Consider the following 17776-nt stretch of genomic DNA (forward strand, 5'->3'; position numbering starts at 1 on the left):
GTGTTACTGTTACCTATAACTTAAGGATATTAAAAAATAATGAAATTGACCAATCCTGCCATAATGGCCCTCCCTGAAACACAGTCACAAAAGCCCTGGCCTTGGAATAATAATACCTGGACTCTGTCCTGGCTGGACCACTGCAGAGTTCTGGAACCTCAGGCAAGTCTTGTCATCCTTCTAGGTCTCAATCTCCTCATGTGTAAACTGAAGATGGGCTGGAGCATCGCTAAGTCCCTACTGGCCTAAGGTTCTGTGCAGAAAGGAGTTACCACAGCAGGCCAGAGGCTACCATTTGTAGAAAGGCCTACTGGCAAGGGTGCCTAAGCTGGCGTCAGGGAACTTGGATTTGGGTTCCCTGCATCCCTTGATAAGAGGGGCTCATCATGCCTAGACTGTCCTACAAACAACGTGGTTTATGCTGAGCACCTGCCTTCCTTCTGAAAGTCTGGAATTTTGGTATATGCCAGGCAGAGGGTGCCTATGTGACCAGCCTCCAATAAAAACCCTAGGTACTGAGCCTCTAATGAGCTTCCCTGGTGGACTACATTTCATATGCGCAGTCACAGCTCATTGCTGGAGGAATTGAGTGCATCCTGTGTGACTCCACTGGGAGAGCACTCTTGAAAGCTGGCACCTGGTTTCCTCCAGACTCCGTCTCATGTACCTTTTCTCTCTGCTGATTTTGCTTTGTATCCTTTTGCTGTAATAAATCACAGCCATGAGTACGACTGTGTGCTGAGTCCTGAGTCCTCCTAGTGAATCACTAGACCTGGGCGTGGTCTTGGGGACCACTGACACAGGTTCTATGACTCAGTCCCTATGAACCAGAAACCAAAAAAGACCTCTGTGGTAAGACACACCACACTTCACTTATTTATTTTGCCAACAGTCACTTAAACGGATGGTAATACATATTACGGATCTCAGTACTAAACAATTAACTATCTATTTTAGATGACTAAAACAGGTTCACATCCAGCCCCTCCAGCCCTCTGGTTGGCTTTAGGGAGAGAATCTGGAACAGGAGGGACTAAGCCTTCTCCTGTGGGAGCCCATCTCATTGGGTTAGGAGCTGACCTTTCCTTCTGTTTCTCCAAAGTGGGGACACTGAGGAACAGCCCTCTTTTTTTTTTGTGAGGAAGATCAGCCCTGAGCTAACATCCATGCTAATCCTCCTCTTTTTGCTGAGGAAGACTGGCCCTGAGCTAACATCTATTGCCAATCCTCCTCCTTTTTTTTCCCTTTTCCCCAGTACATAGTTGTATGTCATAGTTGCACATCCTTCTAGTTGCTGTGTGTGGGACGCCGCGTCAGCACAGCCTGACAAGCGATGCGTTGGTGCGCGCCCGGATCCGAACCCGGGCTGCCAGTAGCGGAGGGCGCGCACTTAACCGCTAAGCCAAGGGGCCAGCCCCAAAGGAACAGCCCTCTTTATGAGCAGACGTCACCAAGGCTTAACATCATCTCAGCAGCACAACCAGCATTGTAAATCCCTGTGGTAGAAATGGGTGATGTGTTTCCTCAATCAGTCTCCTGCTCTATCGCTTTTCTTGCCGTGCTATGGCCAAAGCCAGCAGCGTGGCCTGACTCTGGAGACAGGCACAGCTGGTCCCCTCTGGACAGAGGAGGGGGGAAAGCGAAATGTGGGCCGCTGTGAGAGGGAACGGTAAGCAGATCGCAACGTTGCTCTTACCGTTGCTTAAAACGAAGAGTCCTAACACACAGATTTACATGTAGGACCCAGGGGCTGCCTTGCAACAGAAGAGATCTGTAGCAAGTAGGTAAGAGGATTACTTCCAATCTGTAACCTGTATTTCTCATTCTACTACAGAAGGAACAAAGGTGATGGTCCTATTCCTAAATTCAAATAGCAAAGGTCAGTTCCAAAAAGAGGAATTTTATGTGACTAAATCCAAGAGTCAATTTATGACCTAACAGTTGGACATTAAATCATAAATGGAAGTCAGAGTAAAATAGAGTATAATTCATTACCATGGAGAAGAGGGATTGAAACAGAGAAAAACAGAAAACAGAGACCACTCATGGTCCTAACCAGTTAAACACGGGACTTGCTAACATCCTGGTGTATTTCAGTGCCATTGGAGACCTATGCCTACGGATGCGGTGGGGGTCACAGGAGGGGCACAAAGGGGCGTCTGGGGTATGAGTAATGTTTATTTCTTGGTCTGATGGTAGTTAATGGGTGTGCTCACTCGTGAAAATTCACTGAGCTGTATTCTTATGATCTGGGCACTTTTCTGTGCATATGTTATACGTCAATAAAAAGTTAACAAAAAAAGCTGCTAAATGTTTTGCTTTTAAATACCATAGTTGTAATCATACATACAAACACATTTGCATTCTGCCTTTGTTCCACGGTCATTTAATTCTCCTTCCCAATGTCTAAATGTCCACAGATATTTAATTTTTTAATTATAGAATCAGAGGAAAAATCATCATTCATCACTCATTACTAGAGCATAACTATTACATATCTTGCATTTTTGCATAATGAAATTCCTAGCTGTAGCTACAGAACATATGTAATTTCACTTAATAAATGAAAAATTAAAACCATAAATGTTTTCCATATTGGTGCACTTTAACAGTTGCAATATTTGAGTACATGTATCATTATTTAATTGATTTCTTTTTTATTGACAACTGAAGTCGCCGATGAATTTCCAACATTATCAACCACTGTGATTGATATTTGGGGGCATGCAGCCTCTACAAAATGCTGAATTATCGCCTCTGCAGATAAGCAAAAATAGAATTATTAGGTTAAAGGCTAAGAACATTTTTACAGATGGTCAAATTACATTCCAAAACTATTGTACCCTTCTGAGGAGTAATGAGGCATGGCAGAAAGAGCATGGCCTAGTGGTGAGGGAGGCCAGGGTTTAAACACTACTAATGACCAGCTGTGTGACCACAGGCGGGTTCCTTAACTTCTCTGAGCTTCAGCTTCCTCATCTGGAAAATGGGGACAAAGTCACCTGTGTCAGTTACTGTGAGGATTAAATAAACTTATATTTTATAAGTGCCCAGTAGCTAAACAAAGTTAAACACCACTAGCAATTTATGAATATGCTACACCCTTACCTGTACTGGGTATTCATGTCGTAACTTTTTGAATGTCCAATTTAAAAGACCAAAAGGAATTTTGTAGTTATTTAAATGTGCAATGACTTCAGTAGTAACATATTTATCTTCTACCTCCATGTGAATTTTTTGGATTTTGTACTTTATCTATGCAGGTCCTAATTAGCTCTTTATATAACAGTCCTACAAATATTTATCTCAGTCTGCTTTGATCCCCCCATCAATCTGTCAGTCAGTCTTTTATGTTTTTGTGTGTGGTCCTATTTATTATTTGTAAGATCAGAAAGTTATCTCTGTCTTAGAGGCTTGAAAACTATTTAATTTTATTTTTCCTAGTTTATTATATAGTTTTATACAATTTAATTTTTACTTTTGACTCTGCAATTTATTTAGAATTTAGTTTGATGTTTATAGTAAAGCAAGGATTTATTATTTCAAGTTTCTACTCAGTTATTTCATAATATTTTAGGGACTAAAATAAGTACTTTGATTTGTGAGATTTCCTTTGTAACATGCCAATGTCTTATATAAAATTAAACCAAATCTAACGTATATCTTAACAATCATTTCATTTCCCCAATAAGATATTACAACTATGATCTGATATTTCAACAAATAGATATTTTCCACTTACTCTTTTAAGAATGGACATATTGTTCTTTTTATTCAAGATACAACTGTTTTCAGGAAGTGTAGAAATAAGCAGTAATGACACAGTTACTCTCATTTACCCACAGGCACAATGTTAAAAGCTTACCTGAAATTCTGCACTGCATCAAGGTGTGAAATTACCATGGAACTGAAAGTAAAATGCAGAAAAATATTATTATAAAAAGCAGAGAAGGCACTATATAAGGCAATCTGAGAAGAGTTTAAATAAACAACTGTCCTTTCTTTATGTGGAGATCAAGTTGGACGGTTAAGGATAGTTAATTTTTTATTACAATTTGATACTGTGTCTTAATTAAGAAGAACAAAAGGTAAAGACAATGATAAAGGTAAAAAGCCCTCATGTCAGCTATGGAAAGTAGACACAATCACCAGAGCAAAACCAAACAGGAGTCTCTCAGGCTGTGAGGACTGGCCCATGGTGTCCTACAGGCTAGAACTTCCGTCGTGATAAACAGCAGCACCCACTGACAAAGGACGACTATCGAAAGGAACTGTTGGAGGCGCTGGCAGGTTATGGCTGACTGGAGAAGCCAGACTTTGCTATTGGTGGTGCCCAAAGCCATCTAATCCCAATTTTAGGGTGTCAAAACCATGCATAATTAAAGAACTGCCTCTCAGAGAGAGGGACTGCAGCCTGTATCCTCTCCACTTTTGGCGCAGCTTCTGGTGGGGTCGTGTTACAGCTAGCATCCACCCAGGCCCAAAATCCATTGAAAACCTCCCCACCCAGGGAGCCTCGCGCCCTGACACTTCTTTGTCCTCTAGATCCACCAGCCTTGCTCCTGCAAAGAAGGACGTTACTCAGCATCTGTGAGCAGCTCTCCTGGGCCGCGAAGGCCAGGTGAGGGCTCAGAGTGGCTTTTATAATTACACGAGGTGATAAATGACTTTATGGAATAGGAAAGAAAAGCAAGAGTGACATCACAAGACTCAAGTTCTAGGACTTTATGTCTTCTTCTCACCCTGTCCAGACACAACTGTGACATCACCGTAACCCACACGTCTGTGTCCCCCCAGGCTGGCCATGGTTCTCAGCAGAGTCCCCTCCCTTTCACAGGAGTTGAGTTTATGCTTCTGTTCCCCACTTCTCATATTCCCCATCCTGGTTAGGGACGACGAGGTGGACAGGCTCCAAGGATCTTGCATGTGCAGAAGAGGACTGGGTGAAGGGGAGCTTTAACCGCCAGCCCTTCCCCAAGATCTGCTATTTGAACTCTGGGCAGAAAGGCGATGGAGGGGCCCCCATTACTTTGGACCTCTAGACCCAGGAGGAAAAGCCCCACACCAGAGACTCAATGACACTGTGAATGGCTGATGAGGCATCTGTGATGGATCTAAAAGGTTAAAAGGCAGACTGTTGAAGTTCACGCTCTTGGGAAAGAGCTTTATAATGACCATAATTCCAGATGGTCGCACCTTCAGAAGGGAAAAGGGATGCTTTGTTTTGCTTAACGTAATTTAACTATTCATTAAAGTTTCCTTTCAAATACTGAATGACAGTTCTGCCTTAAATTCCCTTTTTGATCTCAATTTGCAGAGAACTTGAATATCTTTCATGTCGCCATTATTCTATTAAGCAAATTGAGGAAGGATACTTACTCTGTCTGTTACTGACCACTTGTTTTGGTAATACCCAAAGATACACAATGGCAATTTCATTTGATATTGCAACAAATTGGATCATTTTTTACTTTTGAATTTACTAAAGCAATGGTTCTAAGCAATGGCAATATCATTCCTAGGGGGCATTTGGAAATGGTAGAGGTCCCTTCAGTTGTCATAATAACTTGGGAAGCCAGGAAGGTGAGAGGTCCTGCAAGCACAATGAAGCAATGTCCCATGTCACTTTAAACATCCTGCTAGCCTGAACCCACTGTAATTATACATCAGTGCTTCTTTAATATGTGCTGATAGTAAAATGCTCTGATAAGCAGTTACACAGAAAGTCCAACATTTAGGAGAAGTTTGTTACAGAAATCAAAGCTTAATGGCTTTAAGACATTATCTGGAAATTTTTGAGTAAATTACTCACTGTGTGCATTCTGCTATCCAAGGTATCATTGTATTTCCAACTACATATTTAGTTGGAAAATGTTAAAAGCCACAAAACCAGTCGCAAACGTGCAACAGGCAATTTGAGATCTATTTTTAACAAACTAAGAAGCAAACATCATTCAGTTAGCAGAACACATGAAAGATGGGGGGATCTTACTGGATTTCACTAATATAGGATGTTTTAAATACAGCACACATCATTGCCATCCTACAGATTTTTTTTTTAATTTTTTGTAGCACAGCAGTGAAAACTGATCCTGTCCCCAGGGGTCTTCCACACAGCTCCTGTTTCTTTTCTCACATCATCTTCTCTTTTCCTCGGCACCTGCCAGTGACATGGTTTTGAGAGCCATCTGAGTACCAGGGACTGAATGTATTCTTCTATAGGTGGAAGAATTTCAAAATAAAAGATATATTTCCAGTGATTAATCATTACTCTAATGTCTCATGTCATAACGTGTCACAATATTGTGTCACTACTTATAAACGAGGCCCAGGTGACTTGCAAGACCATCACACCTCTTCATTTCCTCTACATCAGCAATCTGCAATCTGTCTTGGTAACTTAACCCTACTTCCAATGAGGTTAGACCCAGCTTCCTCTTTCATTTTTGTGTCTACTTATGCCTCTATTCCTTCATTTTCTGGATCATCTTGTATGAAACTGCTCTGGTCCTACTTTCTTAAATTCAAACTTCTTCATTATAAGTAAATTCAAGCATGTGACTACTGCATTATGTCTTCTGGGGAGAGGAGTCACCCGAGATGTCTATATGCAAATATAGTATTAAGTTATTACAAATTATCTTCTTTTTCTTTCTTTTGCATATTACTCTTTGCACATCTCATTAAGCTGTTGACATTGTGTGTGCTGACAGCTATTTCATGTTGTGAAATATGTGTAGAGTAGAGGGTGTTAGCTCTGGTGTGAAAGTGCAGTGAAAGAAGAGTACCTGACGTCAGGAAAGGTGGCCCTGCCGTCCGGAGGGCCAGCCGGGGACCACGGTTGCGTACGTACCTGTCCGGGCACAGGGAGATGTAGAGCAGTAGCAGGGGCCCGGCCCCAACGACGGTAGCTAAGGAGGACCTCATCCAGGAGCTGAGCTGGCAGAAGTTACAGTAGTGCACGACAGTGATGGGGACAGCTGAGCCCATGAACACAGTGAACTGCAACAAGGGCCAGGTGTAGGTTAGGCACCAATCCCACCTCCGCGCCTCCACCTGAGCATCCTGAGATCAAATGATTCGCTCACTTACAAGCGAATCTGTTTAATATAAAAATCTCAGTTATCACAAAATATCCAGCAGTTTCAAGGACAGATCATACATCATTAGGTTAATTACCCAGAGCTTTATGTTACAAGTTTGCGCAGGTACTAAAATTCTTCTCCAGATGTATGGAAATCGCACCTATCATTTTGGAGTAAAAGAAGGTTGGCTGCCCTGCTTGAGAACGACCACCATGTAAACGGTTACCTTCAAAAAGCCTTTCCTTCGAGCATCCTGCTGCATGTCAGCGGAAACGTAATTTGGTTTTAAAGTATCAAATGCAGGCAGCACGCCCCAGTAGTTCATGTTACCCTCACTTTTACCAAAAATATAATCGTCCACAACAGCATTAACTCACTCTTTATGAGGTTTAAACTCAGAAGCTCCTTCCCCAATCAGCAGCAGCCGATCCAGGTGCGAGTCAATTCTCTGCGCCAGTTCTGCAGACTAGCATATTATCTCATATCGTTTGGAAACGTGGGACAGAGGCTTCTTTGTAAAACGCGTAAGAAAATAACAGATTCGAACTTGTGAACACCAAGAGAGGCCGGAGAGGACACGTGTCCACTGGGGACTCTCCCCAGGGCAGGGCAGCCTCTTGGCCAGGACTCATGAGTGTGGACAATGATGGCCTTGAGCATCCAGACAGGCCCGTGTGGTACCAGGCAAGTCTTTAAAAAAGACGAATTTGAGGTAGTGACAAAGAGTTTGTACCTCTTTAAGGGCCTATATTTAAATTGCTGTCCCAAGTTATCAGGTTTATTTTTTTTTTTTTTAAGTGATGAGGGAATCCAGAAGCGCACAGAAGTAAAACCGCCAAGCCTTTACTTACATGTATGTTTGTCTCAAATTCGGAGGTGACGTGTGAATACACTGCGAGAGCGGGGAGGGACACCAGGATGGCGCCGATGAAATGGCGCGGAAGCCACCCAGCTATCCACTCCAGCAGGCGCTTGGTACAAGCCATCACATCCTCCAGGAAAAACACCATCCTGTGACAGGGAGGAGGAGAAAAGAGAAACGGGGTGTCTGTGGGTAGCCAGCCTGCCAGGGAAGATGCAGGCCAGGAACCCTCAGCTATTGCTGTTCCAACTCTGGCCTACACCGTACTGCTGGCGTGGAGGCAGGCAGAGCCCTGCCGCCGTCACTTCTGGTAGATGGTGAATAAACCGGACTTGCTCAGCTCGTCAGACCTTTTTTTGTGTGTGTGTGAGGAAGATTAGCCCTGAGCTAACATCTGTTGCCAGTCCTCCTCTTTTTGCTGAGGAAGACTGGCCCTGGGCTAACATCCGTGCCCATCTTCCTCTACTTTATATGTGGGACACTGCCACAGCATGGCCTGACAAGCGGTGCAGAGGTCTGTGCCCAGGACCTGAACCTGCGAACCCTGGGCCACCAAAGTGGAGCATGCAAACTCAACCACTACGCCACCAGACTGGCCCCTCGTCAGACCTTCTTTTAAGGTCACTTGTTGCATTCTGGTAGGATGTGGCTGTAAAAAAGCCAAGCATAAGTCTCTGTGGGGCTAAATGGGGCACATGAGACCCAGGCGGGCAAACATTAACAGGCCCTGAGAAAGATGACCTTGCTCTGCTTGATGGGCTTCTAGGCGGGGGTCTTGAGTGGGTGGTTGAGGAGGCGTTCTGGAATTTTAGGGGGTCCTTTTGATTGCCTCAATGATTGAGGGGTGCTATGGCACCTGGTGGGCAGGAGCCAGGGATGGGGGGCGTTCCGCGATGCACAGTGAAGCTCTGCCCTGTGCCCCACAGACTGCCACTGCCCCCGGACGTGGACAGAGGCAAGAAACCTACTGACAATGACCTCGGCCTAGAGCCTAGTTGCATTTTGTTTACAAACAGAAAATCGATGCTGTGTGGTATTAACACATGCTGAATTTTCCAGGAATGAACTACTGTATAAACTAAGCAAGGTTACCCTTAGTTTGGGACATCGCCAAGAGTCATTCATCATTTCAGAAATCATGTCACAGGCTGCAACTCAGCTCACGGTGCTTGTGCCACCAAACCCGCACACCTCCAACCGTCTGCACCTGGAGCCGTCACGTTCACAGAGACCTTGCGCATGAGGGCAAACAGCTGACGCCTCCGTTACGACTCCCGGGTGGGGGTCCCTGGTACGTACGCAGTGAGGCACTATGTGTTTAATTTCAAATGGCTTTCTTGCTGTTTCTCTTTCAGATTGGAGTGACAGCATTTTATTGATTCCTTTTGAAATTGTGTGTACAGGGGGGCTATATTTCAAGACAATGACGTGGACATCATAAAATATCTTTCATAAAGAAGAAGGAGCTGAGTGTGCAGGGCTGAGGGCTGTTGTTCTGGAGGAAAAACAGGTCTTGGTGAAGTGAGGGAGCCCTGGGTAGGAGGGCTGCACCGGGATGCCAACAGTGGGAGATGGAGGAGAGGGCCTCGGGGGTCCACTTGGGAGGGACACCCATGCACACAATTCCTCTCTGAAGCCAGCCCCTAGGGAGGGTGGAGAGGGGACAGGCCTGCTGTCCTCACTTCTGGAGGGGCCGGGAGCTGCGGCTGAGTTTCAACAGCACAAGGCACAAAGCCTCATCAAGGCCTGTTGCACACACCCAGGTGGCCGCGCCTTCAGGCCCGGACACCTGCAGTGCAGCGACCACACTTGCTGTGCTTGGCCTCCACAAGGAAACCCCGAATCTCAGACATCTCCCACACAAAGCCAGGCCCCATCTGACCCTTTTAGGTCCTGGATGGTTCTAGCCTCCTGATACTTAAAGGATAATGGAGTCCTTGGACTATTTCCAAGACTAACCACAAATATGCTCAAAGTCAGAACGCATACGCCTTACGAGGAGACAGAGCGAGCCGAATCCCAGGCAGGAGAAGGCAGGACTGGGAGGCCCTCCACAAGGGTCCCCAGGACAGCAGAGTTCTGAAGGCAAGACCCACTGTTTTTACGCCTGCCCCGGGGCACAGCACAAAACAGTTGGAGCAGAGAGACGAGAGCCCCAAGCAGAGATGCCGGGGCCGGCCACTGAAGCAGCCACAGAACCGGCCTCCCTGGGGCGCCTACATATTCCACAGTGTAGGTTCCTGTTGATCTGGGATCCTAAATATGTCCTCAGCAGGGCAAGAGGAAATCCTTCAAGGTCCTGACCTCTCCCAGGCTTTGATGATCCGGGTAAAGTGAACTTTCAAAGTCACACCAGAGGTCATTCAGGAGCACAGCGGCCACCTGATTCGGAAGGCGCTTGCAGAGCGTGTGGGTGTGACTGGCCCAGCACTCAGCACAGCAACGCCTGGCGACTTCGTGGCCTGAGGCCTCTGCAGTTTCTAAACCTGGGTTAGCCCAGGCACTGTAGAACTGGGCCCGAAGAAAGAGGGAACAACGGATAAAAGGTTTTTTAAAAAAGGTATGGAGACAATGCTAGCCTCAGGAAGATCCAGAGCCTTACTAGCTGTAGGCACCGGTGTCAGAGGGAAACCTGGCGCTGGCTGGCGCAGGGAGGGTGGATGTGAGGGGAATGACTGCAAACGGGGACCGGGTTTTCTTTGGGGTGAGAGAAATGTTCTAAAATTATATGGCGATGTTTGCACAACTCTCTAAGTTTACTAAAAATCATTGAATTGTACACTTAAATGAGTGAATTTATTATATATGAATTATATCACAATAAAGCTAATTTTAAAAAGAAAAAAACAAACTAGGAGCCTGAAGATGCCTTGCTTTGGGGTCCCCAGAAGCAGAATTGATGTGGGAGCTCGGCGAGGGGTGTAGAGCTGAGACACAGGGGGCAGGCCCACGGGAGGGCTGTGCTGTGGAGGAGCCACTTGCTGTGGGCGATGCAGCTCAATCCTGGGGGGGTTCCGGGAGACAGCGAGGAGGCACCTTCAAGTTATCTCAATTGGGAGTGAGGGATGAGGGTGCAGCCTCTGGCAGCCAGAAAACACCCTCAGCAGAGAGCCACAGGGACCTCAGGGGGAGCAGGGGGACGGGGAGTGGGAGGGAAGGGCAGTTACTGGCCTTCTTCAAAGGAGGAACTAGCATTTAGAAGCCTCAGGGCATGACCGGAGCTATTATTTCCCATCCTGTCCTGGGATGTTGGGGAAGAGGAGCAAGACTGGAGGTCAGGGCCCTTCTCCCCATTTCTGATTTACCCCCAGGTCCTGGGGGCAATTACCAGTAGGACTCTGCTAGGCGGACCAGCTGTCCTACTGAGAGTGACAGGGCTGCACAGAGGGGGTGGCCACGGTGCCCGGGAGGCAGATGGTGCAGGGCGGTCTGTGTGCCTGTGAATGGAGTGCCCTGTGGGCTGGCACTTAGTCAGAAATGCACAGAGCAGCCGTGAGCTTCCTCAGGTGCTAGGCGGGTCCTGGGGGCCCCTGCTGTCTATGCAGACCCTCTTTCCATTTTTAAATGGGCTGTTTGTCTTTTTATTATTGAGCTGACATTCTAGGTATTAGACCCTTGTCATAGACATGACCTGCAAATACTCTCCCATTCTGCAGGTTCTCTCTCACTTTGGTGTGGAAAGTGATGATGGTATTCTCTGGAACATAAAAGCTTTACATGTTGATGAAGTCTGACTTACTGTTTTTCCTTTGGTTGCTTTGCTTTTCATGTTATATCTAAGAAACCGCTGCCTGGTCCAAGCTCACAAAGACTTCCACCTACGACTCTTTTTGAGGGCTCGATGTCTCGCTCTCACTTCCAGGAGAGGAGCCTGCACACCTGCTGGCAGCCCCTACCATCTGCACCCTGAGCACCACTGTCTCCTTCTCTTCCCTTTCTCATTCCTCATTTTCCCACTTTTCTTTTTAAGTCTCTGATTTGGGAGACCCAAAATGCCAGTGCTGGAGGCACTGGGGCTGCAGGGGGTACTGACCTCCTGGTAAAGAGATGCCCACCTGTGCCGAGGGCAGGGTCTGCAGGGAGGATGCTGTGAGACGGCTGGGGAGGGAAGGAAAGAGGACCCGTCACGGAGATGCCTGCAGAGACAGCTGGCTTCTCAGGGCTGGTCAGTTGTGCCGCAGTTGGACTGCTCAGCCATAAACTTAGGAGCCAGCAGAGGGAGCTAACGCCTAAAAGCTGGAGAACTGCCCTGCAGGTGGGCCTTTACCTGACGGAGACCACGAGGGACAGCACCTCCAGCAGCAGGGCCGCGCTGAAGACAGCCAGGGCGGCCGGCGGGGGAGGCGTGGCAGTGGCCCCGTACTTCAGGAAGCAGGTGATGGAGAGAATCAGAAACACTGTCGTGGACAGAAACACATCCAGGAGGGAGCTGAAGGTGGCACAGGCGAAAGTCTTCACAGGAGAATTCTTTATAACCTGTTTCGGGGAGGGGGGGAGGGTAGCAAGCATGAATAGAAGCCATGACAGACGGCCATGGGGTATAAATCAGGTGGAAAAACAGCAAACCTGTAATAGAGCACCTGCCTACCTGGACCAGTATAGGGTGATAAGTACTTTAGGTGGGTCATCGCACGCAATGGGGGAAACTAAGGCACAGAGAAGTTAAGAAACTTGCCCAAGGTCACACAGCAAGCAATTACAAACCAGTAAGTTCTCACAGGCATGTTACATACTGAACCTGAAAGGTGAGTATCAACTGGCAAAGTCAACAAGTCTGCATCTGTAAAGGCAGTCGCATGAAAGCCATGGGCTGGGAGCTTCCACTGAATGGCTGGGTCCCAGGTTCAGGGTGTGTGAAAGCTGGCTTTGTGACAGAAGGAACAGGCAGGAATGGAAGCAGCAGATGACAGCATGGGTGTGCCGACTGATAGTAAGAGCTGCTCAAGCCTTCATCAGGGGCCTGCTCTGGGCCGGGCTCTGTGCCGGTGCCGGGGCAGACAGGAAGCAAGGCCCCTGGGGGGCTCACAGCCTAATGGTCGGGATGGACAGAACTCTGACACGGCAGGTGGTGTGGGGAGTATAACAGAGACACGCACGTAGTGTCAGGGAATCGGGGGAGGAGGGGGAAAATGGCAACAATGCCAAGAGTCCAAGAGATGACTGGTGCTGGCACCATGTGGACCCTTCAGGGGCACGACCTCAGCCAACACTCACACAGCCCCTAGAGAAGGAAACGCTACCAATCCCAGCGCAGAGATTGGGAGGCCGGGGTGAGGTGGCTACCTAAGGTCACACAGCAGATGAGGAGCCCGGGCTAGGGCCATGGCATCTCGAACACGTCACCTAACTTCTTCATGCTGGTCAGTGGCAGATGAAATGCGTACCTGCATCTAACAGGTGGCGGTGATACTTAGATGAGAAACCCCTGAGCACAGGGCCGGTCACACCTGGGGCCACCCAGGAGCCTCCCCTTGTTCTCCCATCTCCCTGTCCTCTCCACCCTCCACCGAGCAGGGCCAGGCCTCACACCTGCCTTGCTCTTCAGTGATAGCATCCCACCTGCTCCCCTCCTGTCTCGTCCACTCGCGTCAACTTCTACAATTCAGCCACTTGATCTTATTCAACACAATCTGATGGTGCCATCTCCTGCTCACGATCCCTCCACGGCTTCCTCTGGCCCTCAGCATAACGCCCACAGTGTGGGAAGCTGTGGCCCCTGCCCACCTCCTGCCATTCCACCTGAGCCCAGCCCGCCACACAGAGGTGCCTGCAGCTCCCTGAACGCACAGGCCCTGTCTCATCTCTAATGTTTGTAGATGCTGGCCCCTCTCTCTAGAATGTTCCTTTATTTGATTAATTGCTAGTCCTCTCACTAACATGGGCTCAAGAGTTACCTCCCTCTGAGCCCTCAATCTGAGTTGGTGTCGTGCTGTGTGCCTGCAGGGCATCACAGGACCCAGGGCTCTGGACTCTCATTTCCGCCGAGTTATTGCTCCCCCATCAGAGTGTCTGCCATCTCTAAATCCCAGCCCCGAGAATGATCCTGGCGGTGCAGATGCTCAATAAATATTGGTGACTAGAGGGCAGGATGAGAACGGTGCCCTCTGCTCGGGAGGCCCGGCTGCTCAGCACAGGGAGCAGTGGGGAGTGCCTGGCTCTGGATCAGGAGGGTGCCAGCCTTGGCGATGGGATCTCAAGCCACTCAGCTTTCCTGGCCTCGGCTTTCCCTTTGGAAATGGGGATAATCATGAGCTTCCTTAAAGGGCTGCTGTGAGGATTAAATGAGATGATGTTCAGCCTTACAGGCCACTAACCAACCAGCTCACAAGTCCCCTAAAGGAGCCCTGCCTGAGATGTTAACTGGTATTCACTGTCTCTGGAGGCTGACAAAAGGTGGCACCTCAACCCCATGAGGCATGAACTGGCTCTGTCTGGCTCACACTGAATGAAGGTCTGCTGAATGAAAGAATGGATTTGAATGAAAAATCCTTTTGGCTCTGGGTTGGGAGGGTACGCATTTTTGACCTTGGAACACTAACCAGATTTGGGCCCAGAGGAAAGAATGCAGGGATATGGCTGCTTAGAACTCACACCAGGCTCTAGGTTCGTGTATTTATTCATTGTTTCCACCACGCCTTGCTGAGCACTTGTAGGTGTAGGGACTGTACTCGATGCTGGGTAAAGGGGAGAGCAAGAGACAACATCCTGTCCCCTGGGGCTGAGAGTCTGGGGAGGGAGGGACATGATTCAATAACAACCCAAGAAAAGATTACAAAATGGGGTGCACAGTAAGAAGAAAAATTAAAACAGGGAAATAAAATCGAGTTGCGGGTCAGGGAAAGTTTTTTGGAGGCAATGATGTTTGGGCTGAAGGATAAAGGATCCAACAGGATTAAGGCGTGGAAGGGCTGTGGAAGTGGGCTTCAGCCCCAATGCAGGCGAGAACGCAGAGAAAGGCGGAAGGCCTCCTGAGCTCCTTGTCCCATTTCAGGGGGGAAGAGAGCTGACAGGGAACAGGTAGAGGAATCTTGGTCGAGACCAAAGAACAGGTGTGGCTGGAGCCCCCCCTCCCTGCTGGGCTTCCGGGGGCTGGAGCACGGCCAGGGGGCCTGGGGAGGCACTGGTGGCCAAGGAAAGGGACCGGGAAATGACTAGCCTGGGATGTTAGACAAAGGAGAACAGAAAGACTTGGTCTTTTCCTCCGCTGTGGAGATAAATTCACATACAGATGCAATTTAGAGCTTATAGATTGTGGGAAATCAATATTAGCCTTCATTTTCCTGTCACTCAGGAAAACAAAAAAGGCTGCCAAAGCACAAAACTAACTGTGAACTATTCAGCAAAAACAACATGTTTCTTTACTAAAATTATAAGGAAAAACGCACCTCTTCTTGATAGCTGGTCCTGTAGGCTCGCTCTAGCTCCTGATCCAGGAAGTTCAAGCTGAACTGATTAATGGGTGGCTTAAAAAAATAATCTTTCATCAGGCTAGAAGAGACAATAAATGCAATCGATCAACATTTCACACAATCATTATAGTTATTTTATCAGAAGCTTGCAATTAGCTACTGAAACACCATTAATCAAGGATGTCACAAAAGCCATATCTAAGTCATTACATAATAGACATTCCTCAACCGCCCTTTTAGAAGATATCGCTGGAAAGTCTTTTATGTTTCCAAACATAATCACATTTCATGTTTCACCTCCACTATAGAATGACCATTCACCATAACTATAACACACATCATTAGAACCCTGCTTTTGAAAACATCTTCCTAACATCCAGAATTAGAAGAAGAAGGCAGCTTTCTTGTTCTAGGAAACAATCCCTTCTGAAGGACCGCCGATTCCGGTACTGAGAGTACTTATGTTGATCTGGAGGCTTCCAATGAAAACATACTTCAGAACCAGCTGTTCTGTCATTCAGAGAACTGACAGTAATTACCACTGTCAAAGCTAACAGGTTGTTATCACAAAATTGTGTTTATAGCTAGTGTAATTTTGGTGCTATTGTCACATATGCAGATCGCGTGTGAAACCTGAAAAATGATAACGCTCAGTGATTTTAATAGCAGAGAAATCAAACCTGCTTTATGTGACTCTTTCATTCTTTTACGGATTGCTAGCAAACAGTAATATCCTTTTTACACTGGAGAAAATTACAATAAATTTAAGGGACTGTTAACATGATTTCAGAAGGCAAATATAGCCATGGGGTGTAGTCTCTCTCCCTCATACAATAACTACTAGAATTAAGTCAGATGAAATATGTGAAGCGCCTATCATGTGCCTGACGCACAGTAGGTTCACTGTATGTATACTCCCTCCTTTCTTTGAAGCATAGTGGACTTTCTTTCCACGGTAAGTGTGCAATACCTTACTACGCTCTTAGATTCAGAAGAGAGAAAATTCTATCCCCTAATGCTGACTCTCTATCCTCCCTCCCACTCAAGAAGTGTGGACAGAGGGAAAAACAACAAAGCAGCTTGAGGAAGATGTGCAATGGCCACATTTTAGCAATCACGTGGCAGGATACACACTGCTATAAGCTGTGCTGCTCCTCTGAAATTATTATTGGAAGGTTCTACTTCTGGGAACGGAGATTAACTCCTGTTGAACCAATCTCTCTCAGATAACAAGTATAAACTCTGGACAAACATAAAAACAACTCCAGGAAGGCAGTGAAGATTGACCAAAGCAGGTAGAAAATGGAGGAGAGTCACACGTGGAAAGGAAGAGCACCAGCTGAATTTCCCATTTTTTGCCTCAAGACAGCCATTAGTCAACACCATGTGCAGGATGGCTAAAACTCAGGTAGAAAAGCCACAGTCTCACTGGCTTGGAAAACTAGAAAATAGAGTTGGCATGCCCATTGATGGAAAATGAGGTTGTAAATCCCAGAGGAAGAGAACCAAAGAAGGGGAGTCCCAAATTTTGCATGGAAGCTCTGCTCAAATCTCTAGATGACCCTTGAAATACGCATGTGCATGGCAGACTCCAAGCAGCCTAATTAAGGCTAAAAGAATAGCTGCTGCATCTCAGGGGAGACAGAGTTTGGTGTTTGAGTTCAGATAAATTAACTGCTGGCAGCAACAAACAAACAAACAAAATATTGATACTCTTCAGAGGAATATAACAGAATCCAGAGTTTCTAAGCATCATACACAATGTGCACAACACAATTCAAAATTACTAGACATAGAAAGAAACAGGAAAACATGATTCATCCTCAACAGAAAAGCAATCAGTGGAGACTAACCTGAGATTACCGAGAGGTTGGAATTAGAAGTTGGGGTTTATAATGTATGTAGATGTAATACATATGACAACTACAGCACAGGAATCAGAAGAAAGTAATAGGACTCATACAGTTACAATATTTCTACATATAAAGTGAAAGGATACAATACTAACTATAAAAAGACTATAAAAATATAAGGATGCCTATCTGTAACTCCTAGAGCAACCACTAAAAGAAAAATAATGCAAAGAGGTATGGCTAAAAAGCCAGTAAGTACATTAAAATAGAATTAAAAGGCTGAGATTGTTAGAATGATTTAAAAAGCAAGACTCATAAGAGATGAACTGCAAATATAAAGACACAAGTTGGAATTTCTAAAAAATGGAAAATGATATATACCATGCAGACAGTAAGAATAAGAACGCTAGAGTGACTATATTACTACCAGATAAAGCAATCTTCAACACAGATTATTACCAGGCATAAAGAGTATTACCAGGAACACTTCAAAATAATAAAAGGGTCAATTCTCCAGGAATATATAACACTCACAAATGTGTATGTACCTAAAAAAGAGCTTCAAAA

At 46.3% G+C, this 17776-nt stretch overlaps 1 protein-coding gene across 1 annotated transcript in view; it reads right to left on the minus strand.

Annotated features, from left to right (window-relative positions):
- The window catches only part of ADCY9 (adenylate cyclase 9), a 117351-nt gene that overhangs the window by 6359 nt on the left and 93216 nt on the right, over positions 1-17776 (minus strand). The window contains exons 6-10 of the mRNA XM_004438122.3: positions 15333-15435; positions 12215-12423; positions 7937-8096; positions 6854-7002; positions 3866-3907 (exon numbers count right to left, since the gene is read on the minus strand). Of these exons, the coding sequence (XP_004438179.1) occupies positions 3866-3907; positions 6854-7002; positions 7937-8096; positions 12215-12423; positions 15333-15435 (663 nt within the window). The remainder of the gene's footprint in view (positions 1-3865; positions 3908-6853; positions 7003-7936; positions 8097-12214; positions 12424-15332; positions 15436-17776) is intronic.

This window comes from Ceratotherium simum, chromosome 26, assembly GCF_057802395.1.
Source record: "Ceratotherium simum simum isolate JZ-2026a chromosome 26, ASM5780239v1, whole genome shotgun sequence".
Taxonomy (NCBI): domain Eukaryota; kingdom Metazoa; phylum Chordata; class Mammalia; order Perissodactyla; family Rhinocerotidae; genus Ceratotherium; species Ceratotherium simum.